The 26,213-nt window shown below is 37.3% G+C and overlaps 1 protein-coding gene across 2 annotated transcripts in view; it reads right to left on the reverse strand.

Moving 5' to 3' along the window:
• Positions 1-3,573: 3,573 nt before the first annotated feature.
• The window catches only part of XPOT (exportin for tRNA), a 28,113-nt gene continuing 5,473 nt past the window's right edge, over positions 3,574-26,213 (reverse strand). The window contains exons 3-25 of one of the 2 annotated variants that reach the window (XM_061348509.1): positions 26,071-26,153; positions 24,872-24,928; positions 23,285-23,354; positions 21,575-21,793; positions 20,826-21,010; positions 20,297-20,465; positions 18,803-19,039; positions 18,458-18,496; positions 15,203-15,265; positions 14,092-14,216; positions 13,548-13,692; positions 13,272-13,391; positions 12,993-13,087; positions 12,104-12,173; positions 11,443-11,681; positions 10,620-10,905; positions 9,458-9,647; positions 8,111-8,227; positions 7,910-8,025; positions 7,374-7,421; positions 5,879-5,950; positions 4,655-4,711; positions 3,574-4,149 (exon numbers count right to left, since the gene is read on the reverse strand). In XM_061348509.1, the coding sequence (XP_061204493.1) occupies positions 4,123-4,149; positions 4,655-4,711; positions 5,879-5,950; positions 7,374-7,421; positions 7,910-8,025; positions 8,111-8,227; positions 9,458-9,647; positions 10,620-10,905; positions 11,443-11,681; positions 12,104-12,173; positions 12,993-13,087; positions 13,272-13,391; positions 13,548-13,692; positions 14,092-14,216; positions 15,203-15,265; positions 18,458-18,496; positions 18,803-19,039; positions 20,297-20,465; positions 20,826-21,010; positions 21,575-21,793; positions 23,285-23,354; positions 24,872-24,928; positions 26,071-26,153 (2,829 nt within the window). In that variant the 3' untranslated portion in view covers positions 3,574-4,122. Of the gene's footprint in view, positions 4,150-4,654; positions 4,712-5,878; positions 5,951-7,373; positions 7,422-7,909; positions 8,026-8,110; positions 8,228-8,318; positions 8,384-9,457; positions 9,648-10,619; positions 10,906-11,442; positions 11,682-12,103; positions 12,174-12,992; positions 13,088-13,271; positions 13,392-13,547; positions 13,693-14,091; positions 14,217-15,202; positions 15,266-18,457; positions 18,497-18,802; positions 19,040-20,296; positions 20,466-20,825; positions 21,011-21,574; positions 21,794-23,284; positions 23,355-24,871; positions 24,929-26,070; positions 26,154-26,213 lie in introns of those variants that run through there. The other variant, XM_061348510.1, reaches the window with a different exon arrangement.

The raw sequence follows: 26,213 nt of genomic DNA on the forward strand, positions 1-26,213 counted from the left end.
GCAGGATCACCTCCTTCGACCTGCTGGTCATGCTCCTTTTGATGCAGCCCAGGATACGGTTGGCTTTCTGGGCTGCAAACACACACTGAAGCAGGCTCATGTTCAGTTTCTCAACAAACAGCAGCCCCAAGTCCTTCTTCTCAGGGCTTCTCTGAATCCATTCTCCACCCAGCCTGTATTTTTGATCCTCTGTACTTCCTGTTTGGAATTATCATCTTCCCAAGTCTTAGAAGCCTATTCTCCTGATAAACTGATGCATAAAAGATAACAACCTTTTTTTTTTTTTATAGGCATTGTTTATTGCTATTATCATGTTTCCTAGGCTTTATCACAAGTCCAAACTTCCACTGGTTCCCTTGTTAGAGGGCACTAAGCTTGTTCCAAATTCTGCTTAGTGAAACTGATAAACTAACTTAGATACATTGTATGCTGTTATTGTAATTGCTTAATTCATATTCCCCATTTTTTGGCATTAGAGCTTAATTTCATGATGATTCTTCACTACAGAGGAAATAGCTCCCCACCATATCTGTGTTCTGTCCTTGCATCTTTCAAAACACTGCCGTGCTCCTCAGCAGTTATATGGTTAATTTCTGCCACCCTCTCCTCTGTACTTAGGTTTTCAAGCCTTTTTTTTTTTTCATTAGGTAGATACCCATGAGGCAGCTTTGTCTTCAGAAACGTTCATCAGCTCTTCCATACACATTTTAGCAAAAGCCCTCTCAACATCAGGAAAATGCCAGTGAACTTTCCTTTGTACCTTGGACATACACTTGCTTCCACCTTTGAATAAAACCAAGCTGTTAGCTGTGTATGTTGATGCTTTTTGGAACTGGTCATTTTAAATCATAGTCTCATTCAGGCTGGATGGGACTTTCAGAGTCTCTGTTTCAAAGAGATGGTCAGTGCTGACTTCAGACAAGGTTCCCCAGGACTTCACTTAAGACCTAGAGTATCTCAGCTCCAAATAGCACCCTGCCCCTGGGCCTGGCCACCACTGTTCTCACTGCGGTTACCACCCCCTGTGCTTTTCCTAGGTCTTGCATAAATGAAGATGATTCATATAGTTCACATGATTCACATTGTCCTTTTTGTTAGGGTATATCTGTAAGATAATCAGTGATCCTTATGCAAGGAGGATCGTCTCAAGCCTTTAAATGTTTCACTGCATGAATCACAGGAAAACAGTATGTTCAATATAGCAATAGGAAAAACTGACACCAAAAAGTAAAAAAGTCATTAGTTTAACTCTAGAGATTGTTTGCTTCCTTCTACTTCTTTTCAATGCATTAGCAAAAAATCAGTAAAACAACTGGTATTCCTGACCTCTCTTGTATTTGGATTCTCATTCATATTCACGAATTCAGCAGTCTGAACCTGAAGCTCTGACAGATCTGGCCAGAGATGACAAGGGAAAGTAGTTTTTGACAGGTACATTGGTGACAAAAGAAGACTAGGGACAACTCGGGCCCTCTTCAGAAGGAAATGGGAGACCTGGTTATCCAGGATATGGGTAAGGCTGAGGTATGCAATGGCTTTTTTGCCTGTCTTCACTGGCAAGTGCTCTAGCCACATCATCTAAGTCACAGAAGGCAACAGCAAGGACTTGGAGAATGAAGAACACCCACTTCATTAGGTGGCAGGAGACCACCTAAAAAACCTGAAGGTGCACAAGTCTATGGGACCTGATGAGATGCATTCACAGGTCCTGAGGGAACTGGTAGATGAAGCAGCTAAGCCATTATCCATTATATCTAGGAAGTCATGACAGTCTGGTGAAATTCCCACTGACTGGAAAAAGGCAACATAACCCCCATTTTAAAAAAGGGCAAAAAGGAAGATCTGAGGAACTACAGGCCACTCAGTCTCATGTTGGTGCCCTGCAGGACAATGGAACAGATCCTGCCAAATGGGGTTATAATAGGATTCAGCAGGGTCAAAGCATAGGAAAGAGCAAAGAATTGTTTTTTAATTCTTCAGGCTGAAACAAATTTGTTTCTTTGAACATCCAGGCTATCTAGCCATTCATCCTGCAGAATACTCTTACATTTATGGATGTAAGGGCAGGGAACAAGTTTATAAGATAGCCAGGCTGATGGCTGCCACTCACAGCTTGCTCCTGCACTCTTTTCAATCCATTCCCACCTGATACCACTGTAGCAGACAACATGTTTTGAGGGGGAAGTGTTTCTGCCACTTCAGCTTCCTGAATAGCTACTTACAGAGCTAGATGAGATTTGGCACAGGAGGAAGCTACAGAGGGATAGTGAGAATGAGGGAGAGCCATTGATTTTGGCAGTGGCCATTTCAAAAACTTTTCTCATTAGGGTGTAATTTAACTATAGCTAAAAAATCATGTTCTATGAGACAAACACCACAATCAATTGTACTAACAGAATTAGTAAGTGTAGGTTTTTTCCCTGCTTTTATGCAGTACTAAGCAGTAGTACTACCCTTACTTCCAAAGGCAAAAGTCTAAATCATATATGAAAACTGAGAGTGACTCCATTACAGTGACACTCTAATTTAAAACCAGAATACCTTTGCTTCATAATCTGCGTAGGGATAGCTCTTCCCTCTGTTGGTGAAGTTGCTATAACTGCAGGGGAAGATAAACAAGCCAGAAAGCAGACTGACAGCAAACACCCTGCGACAGCAGCAGTAGTCAGGGGTGCAGCCCTCTTAGCTGGGGAGGGGCAGGAACACAGCAGCATGTGCAAAGCATCAGAGCAGAGATGGAAGGCTTCTAGTGCTACAGGAGAAAATGAAATGGGTATCAGACCCAGGGCACATCTAGCATTGGTGTGGCACCAAAGACAGGGAAAGGGGATTATGAGATTAGGGAGTACAAAAAGCACTATTAAGCATTTCAGCTGCGATAAAACAAATCAAGTAACAAGAAACATTTGATTAAATGCACAAAAATCAGGAATAAAAATTTTACATAAGTGATACTGTCCTATTGAAGAGTAGTAAAGGTAAACACTCTCTACTTTCTTCCCTCAGTGAAAAGGGAGGGAATGGCAGTGAGCACCTCCAAAGCATCACCACACTCTGCTCCTGGCTGCTGTTTCTGACCCACCTTCCATTTATTTTCCATTTAAGCTGGGTGAAGAACCTAGCACCACACAATCTAGATGAATGCTCATCTGATTTTGCTAAGCATCTGTCAGCTTTTTACTCTGGAGATGAGTTCTTAAGGATTAAATCCCATGCATGGGAAGATTCCTAGCTTTTTCTGCCCCTATGAAATAGCTACAAAAACTGTAACATCATGGAATTAAAGCAAACTGAGCAACGCTCTACTAAAATATCTACACAGACCATTGATCCTACTGAAGTAATGCAGTGAATGCAATTCGTTATTTCTGTCAGCATCTTCCACATGCAAGACTGCAATACAATTTATTAGCCAAGCATCAAAAAAACTTGCCAGGTTTTATGCAAATGTAGCAGCCAGAAGGTTTAAGGATGCTGTAGCTTCCAAAGATTCAACCAGAATGATTGAAAGAGACTTAAGTTTCATGGGATAAAAATTTTATTTTTTAATTAAAAAAAGATAACACCAGATGCTACTTTTAAAGAAATCATTTATTAAACCAATCTGTTTTATAGGAGGTATATATATATTTTATCATTAAGACAACTTCAATGAAATTGCTATCTACAAGAATGACTTTGATTGTTTTATTTTCATGTCACCATACATGAACAAATGAATTTTATGTCTTATGAAAACATTTTACTCTGTATCAAAAATGTACACATTTTAATAACCATTCCTATGGTCTGAAGGTTTTTTTTACATTTAATTTCAAAAATAAGTGTCATTTCATTGCTGTGTGTGTTACAGCATAAGCTTAATCCATCCTATACATAGTAAGTTTGTGTAGGTATACAGATACTTTTCCATGTTGTCACATACCTTCATGTTTGAGACGCAGGTGGGGGATTTACATTTCTCTCTTTTTTGCAAAAGGCTAACGTATGTACTGATGTGAGCACAAAGCAACTTTTCTTAAACCAAAACCAGTCTGAATGGCACAAGAGTTAGTGTTTTTATAAATTAAGAACCAGAATGCTGGGTTATGGAAACAGCTGCGTGAAATTCCAGTACTTTCCTTATGGCTTCGCTCTCTGGAAGAATACCTGTTAAAAATGAATCAAAACCCAACATTTTAAAGACAAAGGAAATATGACATGGAATGGCTGAGGTGTAAGGTAATTAGTTTGACTGAGCTCATTTTCTTCATTAACATCCTGGTTAACACACACTAGGTTCGAGGATGTAACTTGTTCTGTTCAATTACACTTATGCCCTCAAATGAAGCATTCTGACACATTCTTACTATTATAGCGTCACTTTTTAATTATTTCAACTATTAAACATAAGCCACAGGAATATCAAGCTATTTAGAAGCTGACAAGGTGCTGAGGTGACAGTTCTACAGATACAGGTTTGGTGGTGGTGGTGTTTGGCTCCTTCATTCCAAATTAACTGCTTTTCATACCTGGAGATTCCCTATAGTTAAAGCTAGTGAATAAATGCAGTATTTCAATGTTTTAGTTTTACTTCAGGTCACTCCCATGACTCAATTGTACGATGACATGCAAATGGAATTTAAAACTATTTAAAGAAAAGAAAAATCTTTACCTTTAAGTAATTTTTAAAAACTTTAGCATCAGGCTGCTGAAGTGCTTGACAAAATTCCTGTAACAGAGAATAAATATTAAATAACTGAATGAAGCAACACAACAACCTGAAATATGTTAGGAACATACAGAATACCTTGTACATAAAGCAGTTGGTATTAGTATTTTCCCTAATAATTCCCTAATTCTATCCATAACAAAGCATGTTATGGATAGAAAATTGTAAAAGCCTGTAACAGGCCAAGGGCTTTGTGGGGTTAAAAAACTATTTTCAAATACAGGATATCATATTCACTTTTAGCTGAATAGGCAGAAACAGGACTGCCTACGAGGACTGCAATCAAGAAGATTCTAAACCTTTAACTTTTCCAGTAACTTTTTGTGGCTTTGAAATAAACACTTCAGATGAACACTGAAGCTTAAGTAGTATTATGTACATGCTAAGTGACTCTAGATTGCAGCAGAACAGCTGTCATTTGGAAAAATCCTAATGTGGAATCAGAAAATTGGCATGCCAACAAGGATGATACTTGATCCTTACATATCTTTAATGCCACTTAAAAGTTCTATAGTTTAAGTATAGAAATGAGTGTAATTGTCCCTTGATGCAGCAAACCCAATTATCCAAACTAGCAAACCTATCCAAACTAGCTGAAATTAAAATTAAGTTGTCACTGTTCATCGAACAGTTCCTTCATGGCGATTGCTTACCATACGGCTAGCAATGCTTCATGGTGAAAGAGTGGTCAGGTATAAAGTTTCACTTTTGAGAACCCTTACACTGCTCCAAAACAAGCACACAAACCTCACACACTTAACGTTGTACATAATTTTTGACAGTAGAACCAGTGCTTTGGCTTAAATTTCTGTAGTGTTGAATACACCCTTTATCACCAGCCTGTCTATACATTCAGTGTTCTTCATTTTACTTTTAAGCTATTACTCAAGTATTCTGATACTTTTTCCTCAAATTTATATTAAAGCAGGAAGATGGCTTAGAAAGTCACACGCACTGGACTATTTCCCCCTTCCCTCCTCCCCCAAGGTACTCTTGCAGTTAACTTTACTCTTTATGCTAAATTAGTCCTATTCTGATATGCAGTATCAGAGTAAGTTTTGCTGCGGGATGGTAGCAGGTTAACTTTGGCAGTATTCATTTTGCTCCCATTTAATATTTATCATTGTTAAAAAAGAGTTTTCCAGGTATTATTTTAAGAATGCCTACCTGAATTATCTCAGGAGCTACTTGCAAAGAAGGCAAATACTCTTGCTGAAGATATTGAATGCACTCGGGGCCCTAAAGAAAAGCAGTACACAATTTTCTCAGGTATATTTTTGTACAGAAGTGGAAAATCATAGACCTGTACTGTACAGTACAGAGAAGAGTTTCCAAACAGGGTGTCTAAATGACAGTTTTACAGAGAAGCTCTGCATATCAAATACCTCACCACCCTCACAGGAAAGAACTTCCTCCTTATATTCAATCTAAACTTCCCCTGTTTAAGTTTTAACCCGTTACCCCTTGTCCTATCACATGTCAACTGTAAAAGTCAGTTAACTAAGAAGGCAGCCCTAATGTCACTGACACAGGAAAGGAAAAATAATTGGCAATTAGTATCTGCCAACTGCATTACCGTAGTACTCCCATTGCAAAATTTAGTAGCCAAATACCAGAAATACCACGTTTCTTTTCTTGTAACAACTGTGTAATCTACAGTGGACTAACCAGTAATAACATGGAACTTCCAAACCTTTAAGAGAAGCAGCACATCACTTTTTGTTTTCTTTATCTGCATTCACCAGATACCTCTCATCACAAGAGGAATTAGGGTACACTAGTAGTTTGCTAACATGACTCAGTACATACCCCAATACCAGGGGAAAGTGAATCAACTTTATTAATTCACACAAGTCACCCTAGAACTATAACATAGTATACAGTTTACACAAGAAAAGATAATTTTCCTCTATTTGTATCTGCACTGCCAAAAGAAGCAGTATTTGTAATACGATGTTATTTTGAGAGATAGATATATATATATATATATACATGCACACACTTATCAAAAGCCTGATTTCCTACAGATTTAAGTCCTCATTGCTTTCAGGGAAAAAGGAACAAACTCAGAAGCTCTCCTTAATTAAAACACAATCTCTTCTCTGCTAGTTTATAACTTCTTACATTTGTTGTGTAGTTGTGACTTTTATTTGCATTTGATAGAAAAGTTATCAGCAACTTAAAGTTGTAGCAGGAAACAGTAATACAAATGTAGAAACTTGAATTTCCCATTAAACATAGAAATATACTATGAAGTTCTAGTCCTTAGACAAGGCAAAAATCCATGTTTTTCCATGTTTCTCAATCTAGTCTTCTACACATCAAAAGACACCTTTAGTTTTCACAGAAGTACACTACGGTACATCTGTAATTATTATTTTATGTCAAAGACCTACATTGAAAAGTGAAAGATGCTACTTGATCAGTTAAACACACTAACAAGCAAGAGAGCAGATTCTTCTCCTTAATGAAGTGCCAATATTAGTTCAGCAAGAGGTAGAACTACCATACTGCTACACAGGATGGTAGTGGTCATCCTATTAATTTATGTAAGAGTAGAATAGTAATTCACCCTAGTGGGTATCTTAGTTTGAAAAATCCATAAAAGCACTAGAAAAAAACCCTGCAAGAGTTAATCCCTGCAAAGTATTATGAAGCTTACCCTTTTGAGATGAATTGTTTTTAACGTCACTGCACATTCTGATAAAGCCTGCAATGTAATACATAACATTAGACTGTTCAATTAGTCTACTGATAAAGTATTTAAAGCCAAAGAAGCTAATGAGGCCCAACACAAGGTCTAGTTCATGCCATTACTCCCTCACTGTCTGCTCACACAATGCTAGCTCAACCTTCCAATTTTTGTTCCACTCAAAACAGAAAGATTCTCACAGCTGAACCCAAAATGAGCTGAAGAACCTGTGTGACCTGTGCATTCACTTTCACTGAGTGTTAGTAAGTAATACAGCTCGATGTTAAATACTCAGATGTACGATTCTCTACCTTGATTTTGGGCACAGGTGAACTACTTAATGAAGTACCACAATACTCAATAACTAATCATCCAGGTACCTCAATAAGAAATATGAGGGACTTAATTTGTGAGACAATGATCTTCAGTACTGCATGGCCATTACAGGTTTCTTTGCTTGAATCTGCCCCACAAGAATGAAAGTAAAAAACCTCCATAATACACACCAATACTGTCTGGGCATCTGCCAAGTCAAACGTTTGCTTCAAAGGTGCTAAGAAACATGCAGGAACAATATGCTTGTAGACAAAGTCTGCAAAACCTACTGGTCCATCTTTACCTCCTGAAAAGAAAAATAACATTCCCTGTTCTATTACTGCTTCGTGGTTAGCAGCAGCTGCAAAGGAGTTACGGAAAGACAGTCTTACCCCAAAGCTCCACCAACTTGGAAAGAATAATAAAACAAGTCTTCTGTGCAATAGGATCTGGGTAATCCACTGCTCCTTGAATCACAGTAAACAACACACGCTCCACATTCTCTGCACCTTAAACACATTAAAATAGGCTCGTCATTTCAACTTGCAGCCCAAAAAGTTTCTGTAATCTTATACTATTTTGTATAAGCACTGACCTGGAAGACATGCTTCAACTTCAAAATACTCTTTTTTGCACATATCTCAAATATTTTTGGAAAGTTTCCCCTATGATGCAAGACAACTCTTCTTTAGGTTATGCTTTTGTTTATTTGTTCCTTTTTAAGTTTGGAGATTCCATTGCTCTTCTGGCCTTTAATACATACAAAGTTGAGGGGGTACTTTGACCTGGTTACAAATGCAAATTTTTTCCTCTCTACCCAAACCTGGGGGTGTTAATTAAAACTCAGCAGCACTGAAATAGTTTGCTTATCTTCCAATATATGGAATGATATTTTATCATTTATAATTTCTGTGCTGCATCTATGCTTAATTTCTGATTGAGTCCCTTAAAAATTGCCCAGCTACCAAGAACCTCTTTCAAGAAAGCTCTCACTATTTCTTAATGCCACCTTCTCCTTTCCCTCAGATATCACCATTATTTTAGTAGGAGGGAAGGAATTCTGAGCTCCACCTATCATATGAGTCACTTTAAAGCTTAAGTCCCTAGCCATTTTGATGGAATACAAACAGAATTATTTAAAGAATCAAGAAACTGGACATTCAACTTCAAGTTCCTGCTATTAAAAGTACTAATTTGCTCTTGGCCACAAAGGGCAAGGAAAGTCTGGTAACTACGCATGTAAGAAGCCACATGATGCCATCAACCACAAATAACAAGATCAGTAATAAAAAAATCACTTACAAAAGTTAAAGAAGTTACCGACTGTCCTTCAGAACACGAACACAATGAATACTGGCAGCTGTGAGTGGCCTTACCCAAAAATCTGAACATTCCTATACACTTACGTATTGCATGATCTCCGATTCACCAAATACAATGATGCATGAGGATGAATACACTGTTCTTGTCCTTACTGATACAGTGATCATATATAAGCTGAGAAAAAAAATCTCAGAATATGCCTATTATGGTTGGATTTTACAAACCCAAATCCTTCCACAACAGTTAAGAAATAGGCGAGTCAAATGCTCTATTTACATTAGTCCATTCTACCTTGACATAGTTAACAGTACTTGACAGAAACTAGGCTAATGATTTTAGCAGACAAAACTTAGACAAGAATAACCATCTAATGCTTACCCTATCTATTCTACGCTTCAAGAAACTGAACTGCTTACCTTGATTAGCTATGACTTCACTCATTCCACTGCCAGTTACTGTCTGCAGAAAAGCAAAGTAACTCCTTCGTAACATTTGTTTTTCTAAAGTTGCAGACTGGTCATTTTCTTCTGCTGGAAGGAGCAACACCTCAAAAATAGCATGAAGCAATGGCATAAACATCTGTTGCAGAAAAGGTGAAACCTGTGTCTGTGGAGGTAAGAACAGAGTATAAACTCCAACAGTTACAGAAATCAAACATTTCAAAATTAAATATTAAGGGCTTGTTAAGTTCTCAGCTTTGATTCACCTTTCTAGTTAGTTCACACCTTCACTACTCATAACCAGCTGAGTCACATCAGGTCACCATGAACTACTGCATCTTGACTTACACACCACTTATTTCAAGTCTTTTGTGCAAAAATATCTAGTCCTATCTAGTCTCATTCTGAATTGGAACAGCAGCTTTTTCTGCACCTCTCTCATCCTTCTGTTCAGATACACACTCATTCAAATGCCCTGAATCTCAAGGGAGACTGTTGCAAAATCACTGTAGTTACAGAAAATGCATCTCCAAGATGTTACAACTGGCAGCAGGCCATGTTTTGTAGCACTTGTCTATAAAGACTGCTTTCAGAAAAAAAATAATCCTGAGCTGAACTATTACTGGCATTACAGAATAAACATGTCATTTATGTTTTACTTGCAGTGAGAAATATATGTAAAAGCACTAAATTAGTTGAATATCTATGAACTGAAAAACTGAGTGTTACTCAACCACACCCAAGTCACAGAAAGAGGCATCTCATGTCATTTCTTAATGCTTAAGCAAGGTTCTATCCTTAATCTTCACTTTGCTGTGCCCTGAAAGCGTTAACCAAGGTGAGACTAATGAAGCTAGGATCTTCACATTAATATGTTGTAATAAGAATGGTACAGTATCAAAGTTAAACATTACACCTAAACATGGTATTTGTCCAGTCTTACTCTTTTTGTTTTTTAAAACCTTCCTCACCTTACACAGACAATTTTAAAATATCTACTTTGTTATCTGCAGCCTTAGAAATAACTTACTAATTTGTAAGGTAAGTTTCTAAAACATAGCTAGTTTTACTGGAACCAGAAAAAAAGAGGAGAGATCGGCAGCTCATTGACCCTGAAAAGCTTAATGCAGTATCATACCTTAAACTTTGCTGTTATTTGGTTTATAAGAGGAATGAATTCTTGAAGATCTTTTGCTTCACAATCTTTAAGCATGTGTTCAGAGGCAGAAGGAATGAATGGAAGAACTTCTTCCTCTAAGCAAATAATCATGCGGTGAAGGAAAGTGCGGACACCACTTCTCAGAACTTCCTTTTGTAATGGGCAACTGAGAGCTGGCAAAAATGTTTGTAAGCAGTCCAGATAAACCTCTGAGCAGCCACATTGTTTTACAGTTTGCTTATTGCTAAAAGCCTTGCTGGTTCGGCTGAAAAAGCAATACACCAAGTTTTATATAAGCACATGTTCCAATACAATGAAAAAGCACTAACACAGAAAACAACAAATGCTTTAAAACACATGCCCTAAACTAGAATATTACAGTTCATGAAATGGGAGTAAAAAAAAAATATGGTAGTAATAAACACAAGTTACTTGATATGAAGTCACCACATTTGTGGCAGTTTTTTAGAGAATTAAGTACTAACAATTTACAAACAACATATTATTAGAATAGCTCCATACAATTAATTGGGGAAGAGAATAGATGCGGGTTCATTATGAATCTGCGCAATGTTCTCTGTATCTGCATGCACAGCAGCCTTTTTTAAGGGGACTTAACTCATTTTCTGGTCTACCGTAACAAATTCTAAAACCACTGATTGTTTTCTGAGTCAAGAAAGCCCAGGTAGAAACTCACCCCATCCTCTCAATAAATCCTTTGTATTTCCTTTTTACTCAAACCAGAAACACACACGCACACACACACACACACACACACAGAGTCACTCTGTGCTGCACCTACCTAGCAAACCCAACAGCATGATTGAGGCAGTCAGCCAGTGCCATCTGTCTATCCTCATCTTGTGCCATCATCAGTTTTTCTAACAGTACTTTGAACTTCTCCATCAGTGGCGTCAACAAATTCCTCATTAGAACCTGTTTTCTTTCTGCAGAGTATTCGCTGTTAACTATTAATACTCCAGCTGTTTCATAAATGAAAAGTTGATCATCACTGCTTAACAGAGCCTGGTAACCATTTTCCTAAAATGGAATAGAACAGGCATAATTCACTAAATGAACTTTATAAAGCTTCTCAAAGTTTAAAGATACTATTTCTTTCATCATGCCTAAGTAACCTCTATAGTACATTTACAATAGCTTTATTCTTTTTCCTACTTAAGTATCAAGCACAGGTAAAAACATAGCTGAAGGAACAACTATATTTATACAGTTCAAACAGACTGCTATATATACCCATCTCTAGCCCATGCGCCCAGAAACCCACGTAAGGTTATTAAAATTAGGTACAAATGTAAGCACACAGTGATCTCACACCAGAAAAGCAGGACAGTTATTTGTGCTTAAGTATTTGTATGCTAAGCTTACAATTCAGTAAGTATTCAGGCACAGCAACAAGTAAGTGCAAGCCTTATTTATTGCAAAAACCTGCTCTAAATACTCACAGGAGGAGAAAGTTCCAGCAGGTCTTGTATTCTATTCAGAACATCTTCAATAAAGGGATTCATTTGCTTACTGAAGTAAAACACAAGTACATAACACTATTCAGAAGCATGTGCATTTTTTACAGGTTTCCTGGTATTTTATTTAAGTGTAAAGCTAGAGACTAAACTACCTTCTCAGTACAGAACTCCCCTTTAAATATCAACAAGCACTGCTGTAGAAAAATCTGGTTGATGGATGTGCTGCTCATGGTAGGCCAGGTAGAGCCAAGGCATGGTGGGGAAATGAACATTTCTTTCTTTCTTTCACCCATTTTTTTTTAACATGCATAAATAACTTCGCTCATCTGAGTAAAATGTTTTCATTAGAAGTTGAAAACTAGGATCCTCCTGATATCTGAACCATCTTGGAGATCCTCCTGCCTCAACATTACATGAACATTATCTCACAGCCATGTGAAATAACACCAACAGGGCAGGACTGTTTGAAGGGCTCTAATACACTAAGTAAACTTCACCAGTATACATTCTTTATAAATATTCAGGAATTGTCAGGGAAAAGCTCCTCTTGGGAGTCTCCAGATCCACTCACTCTCAGCTCTGCTCGCTGAGGAAAAGCAGGACAGACATTTTCATTGTTGATCAGCTTTAACATCCAATCAAAATAAGCTAAGCATATGTATTCTAGTTCTTTGTTGTTCTATGACAATTTTTTCCACTGCTACCTTAGTACTACACAACAGGACAACTTTGCTAAAGCACTGTTTTGATATATCACTTCATTGCAGTCCATGTGAAGCCCAACCTGTTTCAGCGATGACTGTGATGTACAGAGGGGCTATGTATGGTAAATTCGGTGCCATTTGGACACATTTGTAACAGCTTTACTTACTTAAGAGACTTCACAAATCTGGAAAAGAGGTAAGCTGTTCGACTTCGTACTTTGGGACTGGTATGACGAAGACCGCGGTGATCTAAAAATGCCATCTGCAATCAAAGAAGCGTCTCAAGTCTTAGAATCACTAAATGAGGGACGGAAAAGCTGATAATCCAACAATTAAGGAACCTGGCCTCCTTAGTGAAAAAAATTATTCAGAAAATAAGATTTTTTTAAGTCTAAAGAACTTATCTATCCTTATCTAGTTGAAAATGTACATTAGATGAAACTTACTAGAACAGTTGGAATGTGTTGAGGTTCAACAGCAAAGAATTTTTCATATCTAACCACTGTTTCAAAGAATTCCAGGGTCACTGATGTATGCTGATAGGCACTAACACCAGAAGTCACCAGCTACAAAGTAAAGCATCAGCAAGTTAGTACTTTAGCCATTCGTAATACCAAACTACAGTGTAAGCAATGTGCTACTAATTAAGATGAGCCATATGAACTGGAATATTCCAGTCTTTATTAGCATTTTTAAACTGCTCCCATAACACACATGCTTACCGTTCTCATCATGTCTTGTAAAGCCGTAGCTTTTGTAACATCACCAGAGAAGTGAGCACCATGAGATACAGGAAGAGCCTCAGCCAACATATACAGCAGCCTTATTGCTACTTCTACTTCCATAAATCGTGTAGTCTGCCAATTCCTACAGTAAGAATATGAAGATCGTATTAGTCTGTAGTAGCTTGGTTTGCTCATACTGGTAATACATAAAATTATTTGCCACATCTCATAGGCATTTCCTTGAGGTGTAAAGTGAACACTTGTGCAAATAGCTGTTGCTATGCAGGTAAGTGATAAAGATCAAGGACATCTCTAGGAAAAAAAAAAAAGCTGCTATTTATGGTTATAAAAATAAAGCTTTTTCTAAGCAGCTGAGTAAAAGATTATACAAAGTTATATGTACCATGAAGTTGTAACAAGCTCCGTACGTCAATTAGCTTCACCTTACTACATCATGCTTACATTCGTTACAAACTCTTGACAGTTACAGAGGCAAAAAAGCTGAGGGCGTTTTGTAAACAAGTTAAAAACCCCAACTTACTGAAGTGTAGTATTAAAAACTCTGCGGACAGATGCCAACAGTAACTCTGGTGAGACCTGAGCAAGTCTGTCCAGCAACAATTTCAGCTGTTTTCTGTATTCCACAAACATCGCTTCATCTTCACCCTACAAAACATTCACATCAGCAAAGTCCACATTTCATGTTTAAATTAATCCACAACCGTTTTAGACAAGTTCACGTAAACCAAGAACATGTACATACAAGAACAGTATACCATGCTCAAAGGATTCAATATTGCTCCCTGTGCTCTTGCAACACAACAGCAGGCTCCCTTTTTGGCTGATTGTAATAGGTTAAGATTCACTGCGCTCAGTCCAGAAACAGTATTAAAAAGGCTTTCCAAGCTGATGACTAGCCAAAATTAAAAGAAAGAAAATGCCCCTGGGAAAAAGCCTTATTGACCCAATTCTTGAAAATTGACTCACTCCTCAAATATGTTCTTTCTCAGCACCTACCTTAGTTTTAAAATTGACAGACATTTATGATGGCCTGCATAAAGTTTAAGTTAACCTTCTTAAGTCCATATGTCTCCAAACAGCCTGCAGCATAAGTGTAAGTCACACATAATCATTACTGCCAGCTGACAGATACAAAAACATGGGAGGAAAGTGAAGTCAAAGACCTTACACCTCCTTTAGCTTATTTTTGCAGAGGTATGACCACCTGAAGCAGATGAAGCAGCACCTCTTTACCAAGTTTCATTACACAGTGATTCTCAAATCTTTCTGCAAGACAGAAGTGATGTGCAGAAGAAACTCATAAACCCACGCTGAACAAGTCAGCTCAACAGCGATGTTTAGCTAACAGCGCAGCCATATTCGCCTAGGAATAGTTATGCACAAAGGCAACCAGAAATATTCTGTTCACTGAAATGGCTGGGATATCCCTTTACTATGTTGTTTTGTCCTATGCAGACATGCCCAGAGATCAAAAGAAAGCTTTCCACATCAGAAAAAGATTCAGCCTACAGACCTTTGCTTCCTACCTTCAAATCCTTAGTCAATGAAAAATATGGACTTTAAAAGCATGGGCAAGTTTTACTACATATAAATTAAGTCGCAATTGTCTGTTTATTCATATAACATAATACCTCATTTTCAAAGTTATACTCTTCATCATATGTCAACTTCTTCATAACAGCCAACATGATTGCCTAAGGTAAAAACAAAACTGTAAGCACGGAACAGACAAGTCGTAAGAAGCAACAGTTAAAATCCTACAGTAAAGGAGACCTTAAAGCAAGTGTTAAATGTTTACAAATATTTTAAATCCCATTTGAATTATTTTCTTCAGAGATTTAGAAGAATTAACAGTCCAAATTAAAACAGATGGATCACATCCAAACACCACAAAGATGCCATTCCAGATACACAGCATGGATGACTTGGAGCTCTCAGTCTCTGGAACTATTATCCGGCTTTGTTTCCTGCGTGCACTCTATGCATTTGGTTCACACTGGAAACAGTAATTAAGATCACTGAACTAGGCAGAGGAAGCTAAACAGGTTGTCCAATCTCCTATTTTAAAGGGGCAGGAAGGCTTAGCTGTGACATTACTCTTCTCTAATAGCTCAACATCCTTGAAAGTCTTTTTTCTGGGGACGGGTTAGCAAGCTGAATTGGTTCAGCAAAAAATCCAAGAGTAAGAGCCAGGAGCAGCAAACAAGAATAATAAAATCAGAACTTTCCCTTTGCAGCAGTAGCATGTTATTGGATTAGTTAAGAGTACCGATTTCACCTTAGTAGGGACTTGGTAGTCCCTGAAACAGAAGTAGACTTGATCTCACCTCTGCTGAAGTCTCAAACTCCGAATATACCATTTTGATCTTACCAAGCATTTACTAGTTCAGTCTTTTATAGCACTGATTTAATGTTTAAAACGCATGGAGTACTCAATTCCATTCATGCTTTCTGGAATGGATAGAAACTGGACTGAACCACGCAGCTAAAACAAGCATTTAAAAATAAGTTACGTTTTCGTTTTCACTTTAGCTTAAGTTTGTTCTGGGGAACTTAAAAAAAATCAAAATATTCCAAACAGACAAAAAGCTATTCTGAATAACTAGAACCGAATCAGAGGCAGACCATTTTTATACCTATGACAACAATAAAGTGTCAGAAGTCCAAAACAATATTTAGTAGCAACAAGTAATGGGGCAGGACATAGCCATATACCTGTTACAAGGAAGAGGTTCACTGAATATCAGAGAAGATTCAATAGAATTGTTACAGGCGTTTGATGAGTATCACAGAGCACCTCATCCCTGTATCTATTACCAGGTGAAAAAAACAAACTTGTGGGGTTTTAGTTTTGGGTTTGTTTTTATTTTTTAAATGTTGGCTAAATTCTGTAGCCAACAGCTTTTATTATAACTACAGCAAATGAAAATACTGATCATATCAGCAAGAACTTGACTAACATTTTGCTATCCTCCTCCAGTACTGGAGGTTCTGAATGCAGAGCACCATAAATTTCAGACCAATAATAAAAAACGGGAAATTAAAAACACCTCCCCCCCCAAAAACCCCAACCAACCAAAAAATAATGCCAAGACTTTTGACTAGTAAGTCGTGATTACAGATTTTTCATTTTAAGCGCAAGACCTAAAGTTCTTTTAACACCAAAAGTGGACCAATGAATTCAATTTATGTTACTAAAGTGAAAATCTCCGTAATCTCACAGAAATAGACGCTTATAATACTTTTTAGGATGAACATGGTCAAATAGCAAGAATGTGATCAGGCTTTCTATTGACACATGTCAGGATCATCTGTGAGAAGCCTCTGTAAGTCATAGTAAAGAATTGATATAACTACAAAACATTAATGTTATATGCTTGTAGCCAGAAGCACTTAAACACTTGTCACTAAGAATTAAAATATGATCTTGCTATGAGGAAAAAAAACTTTGGGACCTTAAATGCACAATAAACAGGATCCCCTTTTTTCCTGCTCAAATAATGGATAGTTGAAAGTGAGGACTTCTTAGGTGCAAAGCTGTAAAGGCACACAATTTAAAGCTTGAGACAATAAGATTCAGACTATTTCCAAACAGTTTGTTATTATGAGTTGGATAAAAGAAGAAAGATGAGTCTGATTGCTTCTCAGTTTAACACAAAACCTCAAGAAGTGCTCAGTAAAATTAAGAAATAATTACAGCTCAAAGTTTTTCAGTATGAAGGCAAGTTTAACAAAACAACAGATTTCTGGGCAGTAACATATTAAAAATTTAAGTGCCTTAAGTGCACTGCAGTAGGAATTGGGTTTGATCCAGCTACAAGAATGAGACTTGGTAACAAAAGCAAAAAGATTTAGTGATGTTATAAAACCTCTTACTGTGTTACCTCACCCAATTTAAATAGACAAAACCAAAATAACCTAGACCAGTTACCCAAATTCAACTGTTCATGTTATAACAGGTACAGAATTCAGTTTTCTTTGTACAGAAAAGGAATCACAGCTGTCAGCTGTATGAAGTTACAAAATACCTGCACAAATCTAACCAGTTCAACGTCTAAATTAGTACATCCACATCAGTGCAGAAGGCTCACAGAGATCAAAAAAAGACTGTGCCAAAAAAACCCCGAGTTTAATACCTCTGAAAGTGGACATAAACCTTATATTAATCTTAATGCTTTATATATTTACTTAAGCTGATGCATAAACTCAAGCATATAAACTTAAGCTTAATGTATAGTTTAATGTAATGCTTAACATATAACTGCTCATAGTAAGTACAACTGTTATTAGCTTCTTTAGGAAGCTTAACTTATACTACCAAGGGTTGAATGTTACGACAACCCTTCCCATACTACTTCCAATCCTTTTGATCTAGGGCAAGTTTTAATAAAGTTACAAACCTTTAGGGAGAGACAGGCAAAAAAAAAAAAAAAGGTAAAAAAACCCAAACCCCAACAAAAAACCAACACCCACAAAACCAAACAAAAAAAAAAAAACAAACCCAAATCCCACAAAAAAACCCACCCCAAAACACAAACCTCTCTCTTATCTCAATTTAAGAACATTCTAAAAAACATTCTGTCAACAGTACAGACTGTATAGTAGTTTACCAACATATGCTTAAGAGTTGCTTGGAAAGACCAGCTCTAAAATAGCTTTCATGTTCATACACAATTCAATATAGGTTTACTATTTAAGGAAACAGCTGTAGTTAGTTAGGAAAAGAGGGAACACACTGTCCTTACTTTTAAGTCTTCCCTTTTAATTACTGTCGCACACACATTTTAAGGATTATAAATAAAACATTATTTGTTTCAGCAAAACGAAAGATTCTGACCCAATGTATTCCTGAAAAGAAGAATTTCTAGTAAAAAGGAAATACTTACTTCTACATTAGCTTTTTGTTGGTCTGAAAGTGCAGAAAGCTGTAAAATAAATTTCAAGTGTTATTTTTTCCTTTATTACTGCATAACAGGAAAAGACAGTTTGGTGCTAACAGCCTTCTTTCTTAGCCACTTTTAAAGCCACTTAACACAAGATTTGATCTTCGAGCTTCTAAACACCACAGAAATAGTATGACCATAGCCATTAAAAATGCTGATTTACTAATTAGTAACCCCCCCCCATTTTGCAAGTCAGCTAGCACACTGTATGAGATTCATATATCCCCACAAAATTCAAACTAAATCATATGTCAAAAGATATGCTAAATTGAAACAAGGCTTATTTACTTGTTTCAAGATGTGAAGGTAGTCATAACAAAAGCCAATAATATTTGATGAGATGTCATCATCTTCATGAATTAGCAGTTGCAACATTAGGGCCACTTTCGCTTCAATAGCTTGCAGAGTGTCTTGAGCACTTTTCATATCACCATTTTTTATCAGTTTAGTCCAACTAGCTATTAATGCTTGCCCCATTCCATTGACCAGCTTAGAAAATCTGGCCAGAAAATCCACATCGTCTTCCTGCAAAGAAGAGACATCCAATTAAAATACTAGCAGAGCTCATGTTTAAATGGCATGAGCTTAAAGACTCTATTACCCACATATAATATGTAGAAGTTAAACCAACATTTGTCTCCTAAATGGAAAGTGCAATTTTCTGGTTCATTTTCCCAAGGAATAGAGAAAAATTAAAGGAATGCCAGGTTTGGCTGTTCTCCCTTATATGACAGTAGCTTGCTTCATCTCTTCAGATTACTTTGTTTATCTTTGTACTTGACAGCAAGAAGTAGGTTCAAAATAAAAGCAGCGGCAAATACCTACCATAAGTTTTAGGCTGCATAAAAGGAAAACTTTGTATGGGAAAGCTTCAAAGAATTAACAGCTGTAGCTCGCTTTAGAAATACTGATAACGAGTATCATTCAGTACTGCCTAAAAGTGTGGGTTAATTTTTAATATTTATGGCTTGTTTTGCAGAAACACATGAATCAGAATTGAGAATTACCCCTAGACCACTCATCCCAAACAGATGCTTTGCTTCAAAATGAAGAGATAATCGTATTGCAGTCTAAGGACTATAGCTTCATAAAAACTGGTTCCTCTTTCTCCATGGCAGGTAACAAAGAGCTGTCCCTTAAACACTGCAACTGCCAGCAAATGTGTGTTTGGCTAGTTAGGTGTATTTTTCCAGCTCAGAGATAAGAATTTCAACCCTCATGTCCAATGGTGCAAACATGCAGAACAGCATACGTGCCCTTAAGAAGTATCTCTCCCCCACCTAATTATGCACAGCTGATCTAATGCCTTATCCTAAAAACCAAAACCAAACAACTTTACTTTGGCTACAATACCTACTACAGAACAATTGAGAAGATTCAAGGTAATGAAACACTGAAGCAGTATTCACAGTAAGCACAACATGCTTTGGAAGAGGAACAGAGGAGTTACGTAATACCTTGCTTCTAAAACAAGCCACTCATACTGAAGACAAAAAAAATGCAGTGTGTTTTAAATGAATAACGAATATTAAGGACAAGCTGTTAATTTAAGTATGAGAAAACTCTAAGGAGTGTTTAGCTTTGATGCAGAAGCACAGCTAATTCTCCCTAATCTGCAGACTTAGTTTTCTGTTCATTTGCTTATTTAAGAACCATTGGAAACCTATAGAATCATAGAATAGTTAGGGTTGGAAAGGACCCTAAGATCATCAAGTTCCAACCCCCCTGCCGTGGGCAGGGACACCTCGCATGGCTTCCTACTGTAAAAACCAATATACAAACCTGATCAATACTGAAGAGGCCAGCAGACTGCAATACTTGACATAAAGATTCAACCAATTTTGTTTTATCAATTGGGTCCATTCCCTTATTTACAATTTCAAACAAACAATCACAAGCTTCTTCCCGGAGAACTTCCACAGACATGTGACCTAGCAGCATATTTATGAACCTTCAGAGGAAAAACAAAAGTTTACTTTTGTATGTACACAGTGGCATTGTACAGAAGCTTTGTATTATCTGTGTGTCTACATACAATACTTTCTTTTCATAAGACAGTTTTAAAATCTATTGCACTGACTAAACTCAGCATTTCACACATGATAAGGAGCAAACTGCCTAGTGCCCATTTCGGCCATTATATCAGCTTGGCTTGAAAACTAAATCACTCTACTAAAACCCCCCAAACTCCAAAGACTTATACATAATTGGAATCGTTTTTCAAAGATGAGCTTCAATTCTGTGTCAGAAATACAGTCAGCATGCTATTGCAGTTATTTTTTGCAAACATATTCTATCAAAACCCCCTTACCTTTCATTGGCTATCAGGCTCAAATCTATCCAGGATACATAAGCTCCAACTACTTCAAGGCACTGGCATGTCAACTCTGAGTTATTATATTGATAGTTTTGTAAGATTTGGTACCATGATTCCACCAAACTTGGAATGCACTGTTCCCTCATAGTATCTTTTAATAAAGTGTTCCTACGAGCCTCCTATCAATACAGAAAAAGGATTAATCAGTCTTGTCACAGATCAATCTTGACTAATCTTGTCAAATTAGTAGCATTTTTGTATCCACTGCCAGACACTACAAGATAAATAATTCAAATCAGAAACCCAAAGAGTACTTTATTTTCCTGGCAAGAAATAAAATGCTCTGGTTTTCGCTCTTCTTTTCTACCACAATGCCCAAATACTGAAGAAAGGCAGACAGAAGTGAAAACTCCTCTCAAACATTAAATGGATTTTTGATATTAGGGCTCCTTAAAACAGGCACCAGCAGGAATTAACATTTAAAAATGAGAAAGCCCAATATTAAATTGGCTAACTCAGTCCATTAGTAGTCTGCTAGCTTTCCAAGCAAAAAATGCATTAATCGAAGAGTATGAGATAACAAAAAGCATTAAACAACATATGGCTTTTGAATCTAAACCACCTACTATTTCTAAGGCAGAGCTGCCATAAGAAAAAAAATAGTATCTCAGCAAACCTTCAGCTCAAATTAAAGTAAGAGAACTTCTTTTTAAAACAAATAGTCATGCAAAATAATGACTTGCCTCTGATGTATGAACAACATCCCGGTCTACCAGCTCAGCATCAACAGCCATCAGGATTCGGAGGTACATGTCCACACCTCGTGGATTAAGGTCAACTACTGATAGAATATCAAAGAAAAACTTGGGCCATTTTGTGAGATATTCAGTAACAAAAAGTAATGCAAAGACTTGTGCTGCTTTGTTGCGAATAAAAGTCTTCTCAGGCTGGGGATTCAGCATCTGGTAGAAACAAGATATTTTATTTGTATATTCTTACTGTATTAGAATCATAGAATAGTTAGGGCTGGAAAGGACCTGAAGATCATCAAGTTCCAACCCCCTGCCATGGGCAGGGACACCTCGCTCTAAACCGTGTCATCCAAGGCCTCATCCGACCTGGCCTTGAACACTGCCAGGGATGGAGCACTCACAACCTCCCTGGGAAACCCATTCCAGTGCCTCATCACCCTAACAGGAAAGAATTTCCTCCTTATATCCAATCTAAATTTCCCCTGTTTCAGTTTGAACCCGTTACCCCTTTTCCTACCACTACAGTCCCTAATGAAGAGTCCCTTCCTAGCATCCCTATAGGCCCCCTTCAGATACTGGAAGGCTGCTATGAGGTCTCCATGCAGCCTTCTCTTCTCCAGGCTGAACAGCCCCAACTTTCTCAGCCTATCTTCATATGGGAGGTGCTCCAGTCCCATGTACACTGTTGTCCTCTGTATAGTGATTAATGTGTTATCTCTCTTCCTGGTTAAGATCAATAAAAAGCCTTACCTTTCCAGGGATTTTGAAGAAAATTTAGCTAAACTGACATGAAACAGGGAAGACATTCTCTCTGGGTGATACAGTCCTAAGCCCTTCATTCAGTACTGAGGCATTAAGTGTACTTACTATTCAAAGTCTAAAAGCTGATTTGAGAGTTTGGTGAAGGAAGTAAGCAGTAACTTAGAGAAAACAAGGTACGGCCCTCTTGTAGCTAGCCTGTGTCTAAGTTAGATGTTAGCTTTAAGGATAGTAAAGGAAGTTTCTAATCTAAACTCAGTGAGGGGTTGAGACAGGATGGGGAATAATAAAAATGCCATTAAATCTCCCCCTCTCTCTCCTTTCCCTCCTAAATGGAACAAAGGTAAATGAAATTTAATCCATTTCACAGTGATCTCTTCTTTTTCAAGTTGTATTACATTCCACTTCCTATGGATAAGTTTTCTACGAACAAAGCAACTGTTAATTTCCAGTACAGAATGGTAACTAGATAATGGCAAGTACAAACAAAAGCTTGTATAAGCTCATTGATGGTTCTGCCAATTACAAACTCCTGGGTCCCACTTGTATAACATGTTTTGCTACAGTAACTAATTAAACAAAAGTAGCCAATACTCTGCCATAGTATTAACAGAGGACTGATGTGGTTCATTCACAAATATCTGCTAGTATTCTACACTCAGGAGTATCAGAATTACCTCTCTCTAAAGGGAAACTTCTAAAACACAAAAATCTAACATAGGAGTTTTATATTTAGTACTAAATTCAAGCACAGACTTTTTCGTAGCATCTGACTTAAACTATTTCTAATAAAGATTGGCATGTTAAAAGCTTTTAACAACCAGATACCATGTATCTTCAGGAAGCCATCTTTAAACTATAATGACAGATTTAACATTCAGCCCACACTCAATGCTTTATGTTAGCCTACTATTCAAAACTGCTGCAAAGGGCCATACTTACCTGTGCTTGCAGCCATGTTATGAGTGTTTCCCTAATCAGCTGCTGCTGGGCTTCAGTAAGTTCAGAGTATCTGAAACAAAGCAAAATGCAGTCAAAATACAACTACTTCATGACAAGTGCAACATTCAGCAAGGGCAAACCTCTTAATATTGCACAAAATACTGCACACTAATGTAAGTGAAAAGTTCCTAGAGAAGGAATTTACACAGCTATTTTTATGTTACAATTTTGAGTGAAAGACAAAAATAAGGGAAAACCCCCAACATTTTGCCCATATTAATGGATAATATTTTGAGGCTTGAAATTCTGCAGGAAGGCTGTTCTATCAGGCCCTTACTGCCCTACTTACGACCCTGACAAAAAGCACACATTTGACAAAAAGCCAGTGGGGTAAAGGAAGACACATCTGTACAAGCTCAAGCGTGTTTACTACATGTTTAAGACTGCTGATAGTGAGCACAAGGAAGTCCTTCACTGATCTGACCTACAGTACATTTATTATCAGACATATGTGAAAATAAAAAACCCAAGCAAGCAATTCTGCTTTAAGTCACACATAAAGCCTTGGCAAAATTTGACATTATATTGAGCCCACCTCAAATACCACCCACAAAACATGTTCCTTCCCAGGACTAGGTAAGCTGACAACACTCTCCTTACAACAGAGCCAGCTACCAGTTTGCTACAGTCCTTTACATGAATGACTGCTGCATGCAAATCCAGTGTACCTGTCATAAGTAACTATTCATTAAGGAGAAGAAAAAAGCAACCACACTGAAAATGATGAGCTTCCTGAGCAGCAGGGAAGTAGGAGAAAAACATACAGGAAAGTAGGAGAAAAACATACTGTAGGAAGCAGGTGGCATGAGTGGAACAAGCATAGGGAAATGGACAATGAGGTAAAATCAGGTGAATCACAAAGTCTTTCACTTTTGCTCTGATATATAATTGTGAAAATCAGCTGCAAAATACATCTTATTCCCATCTAAAGCCCGACCCAAGTGTTCAGTGTATTGCAACCAGTCATGATGCTATTCCAAGACGCAGACACCTCTGTCATGATGTTCAAGTTTAAACCAAAGCAGGCCAAAGTATGGAAAAATACAGTTTTGTGCAATGAAAATTCTACTATTTAAAGTATTTTTTTCCTAAAACTATGATTCTGTAAAAACACCACTCAGTGAAAAGACTACTTTCTCAACACCTCTGCCACAGTTTTTGAATGAACAGGGTTTTGTTTGAAGTCCAAGAGTCTCTACTGAGCAAGGCTGCTGCTTGCAGGATTCTTCTCTGCAAAAATCAGTGAGTACAGAGTAAGGCTTGAATCTCCAGAAAGGAACAGCTAAGCAAGTTTCAAGCAACCCTCGGTAATTAGGTCTGTGTTGGGGCATAAACAGGTGTTAGATTAGAGCATGCTGCTCAAAACTCAACTGCTCTTCACGGAGGAAAAGTAATATCTGGATGGGATTAAAGCCACCTTATCAACCACACAGAGACAACACACATTATTTTAAGTTTCATTGCAAGCAGAATAAAAAGGGGAAAAGAAATGAATGGATATGGCTGATGTCAAGAAAGATCACTCACTTGAACTTAATTTGATGTTCCAGAACTTGAAAGCAAAAGAACTTGATGTGATCATCACTAGAAAAGAAAATTCTGTTACTGAGGGCAATACAGTACACTTCTCTGGGAAGAAAAAAAAAATTCCTCAAACATTACAACCAGGTCACCCTTTGGCAAATGAAGAATTACTGTGCACCAGAGAAAAATGTTACGGTTAGTACTTCAAAGGGAAAGCAACAACTAGTCAAGCAGTTCACTTGGTAAAAATGAGCAACTGTTAAACTAATATTTGTTTGATTTTATAATATTTTTTATATAACCACCAATTTATCATGCTTTGTTTTCAGTAGCGAACACACAAAATGACAATATCTATTGTACCCTGCCTTTATAAGATATGTCAGGCTTCAATAATACATTCTGGGTCAATTAGCACATTACACATTAGTACACAAAGTTGAACACTGGGGCTTAAAGAGCAAAGCTGAAGACAAATTGAGGCACAGATTAGGAAGGGACATTCCGCATGCTGTATAACCTACACAGACTTTTTCGCTTACCTAAAAGTTGAAACAATCATAATGTATTCTGATAAAGACTATAAAATGCTGCTTTCAAATCTTGTGTGGCTTTGTTAATTACTGCATATTCTGTTGGAGTCAGAAGGTTTGACAGATCATTTACAAAAATAAGTATTCACTACAAAACACTGTTGTTATGCAGAGATATACTTCCTTCGATTACCTTCCAACCTGAATTATTCTGTGATACAGCAACAGCCTAATATTTAAGATGTAAATACACAACTTTGTGCAGAAACAGTGGTGACTACATACTCTTTGCATCTTGAAAAATTAGATGGTCTAGAATATAGGCATAGAATAGGGGCAAGGAACTACTGAATTACTGCATACAAAGTAATTTGTATAGTCTCAAATAGGGAATTTTTCAGCTGTCCTTTCCCCTGCATCTTATTTTTTCTCCCTGGATTTCACAAAGCAACAGTCTTTACACTACTAACTGAATACAGAGTTTCATTTACACATTGCTCTTTTGTGAAAGGCATTATATAGAGGCCACAGATCAACCAAGACACTAAAAACAGTATGAAGACTTCCAGTAATTAACTTTCAGCAATTTAGTTGATTATGCTGTAGAGCTAAAACCAAGCTCAAACATATTAGTAATGAAAAAACTCCAGTGATTCTTATCTACATTACCTGTATATATTCTGAGCCAATGCTTCCGCACAGACTTGCCAAGCATCCTGAGATACCTTCAGCTGCTCAAAGTAGGCTAGTGCCTGCAAGCATCCAAGTAAGTTTCATTTAGGAAAGAGAACAAATCAAACATAGCAAGACAT

The sequence above is a fragment of the Neopsephotus bourkii genome, unplaced genomic scaffold, assembly GCF_033783945.1.
Source record: "Neopsephotus bourkii isolate Nb327-2 ecotype Australia unplaced genomic scaffold, CSIRO-AGI_Nbou_v1 NB_359, whole genome shotgun sequence".
NCBI classification, from domain to species: domain Eukaryota; kingdom Metazoa; phylum Chordata; class Aves; order Psittaciformes; family Psittacidae; genus Neopsephotus; species Neopsephotus bourkii.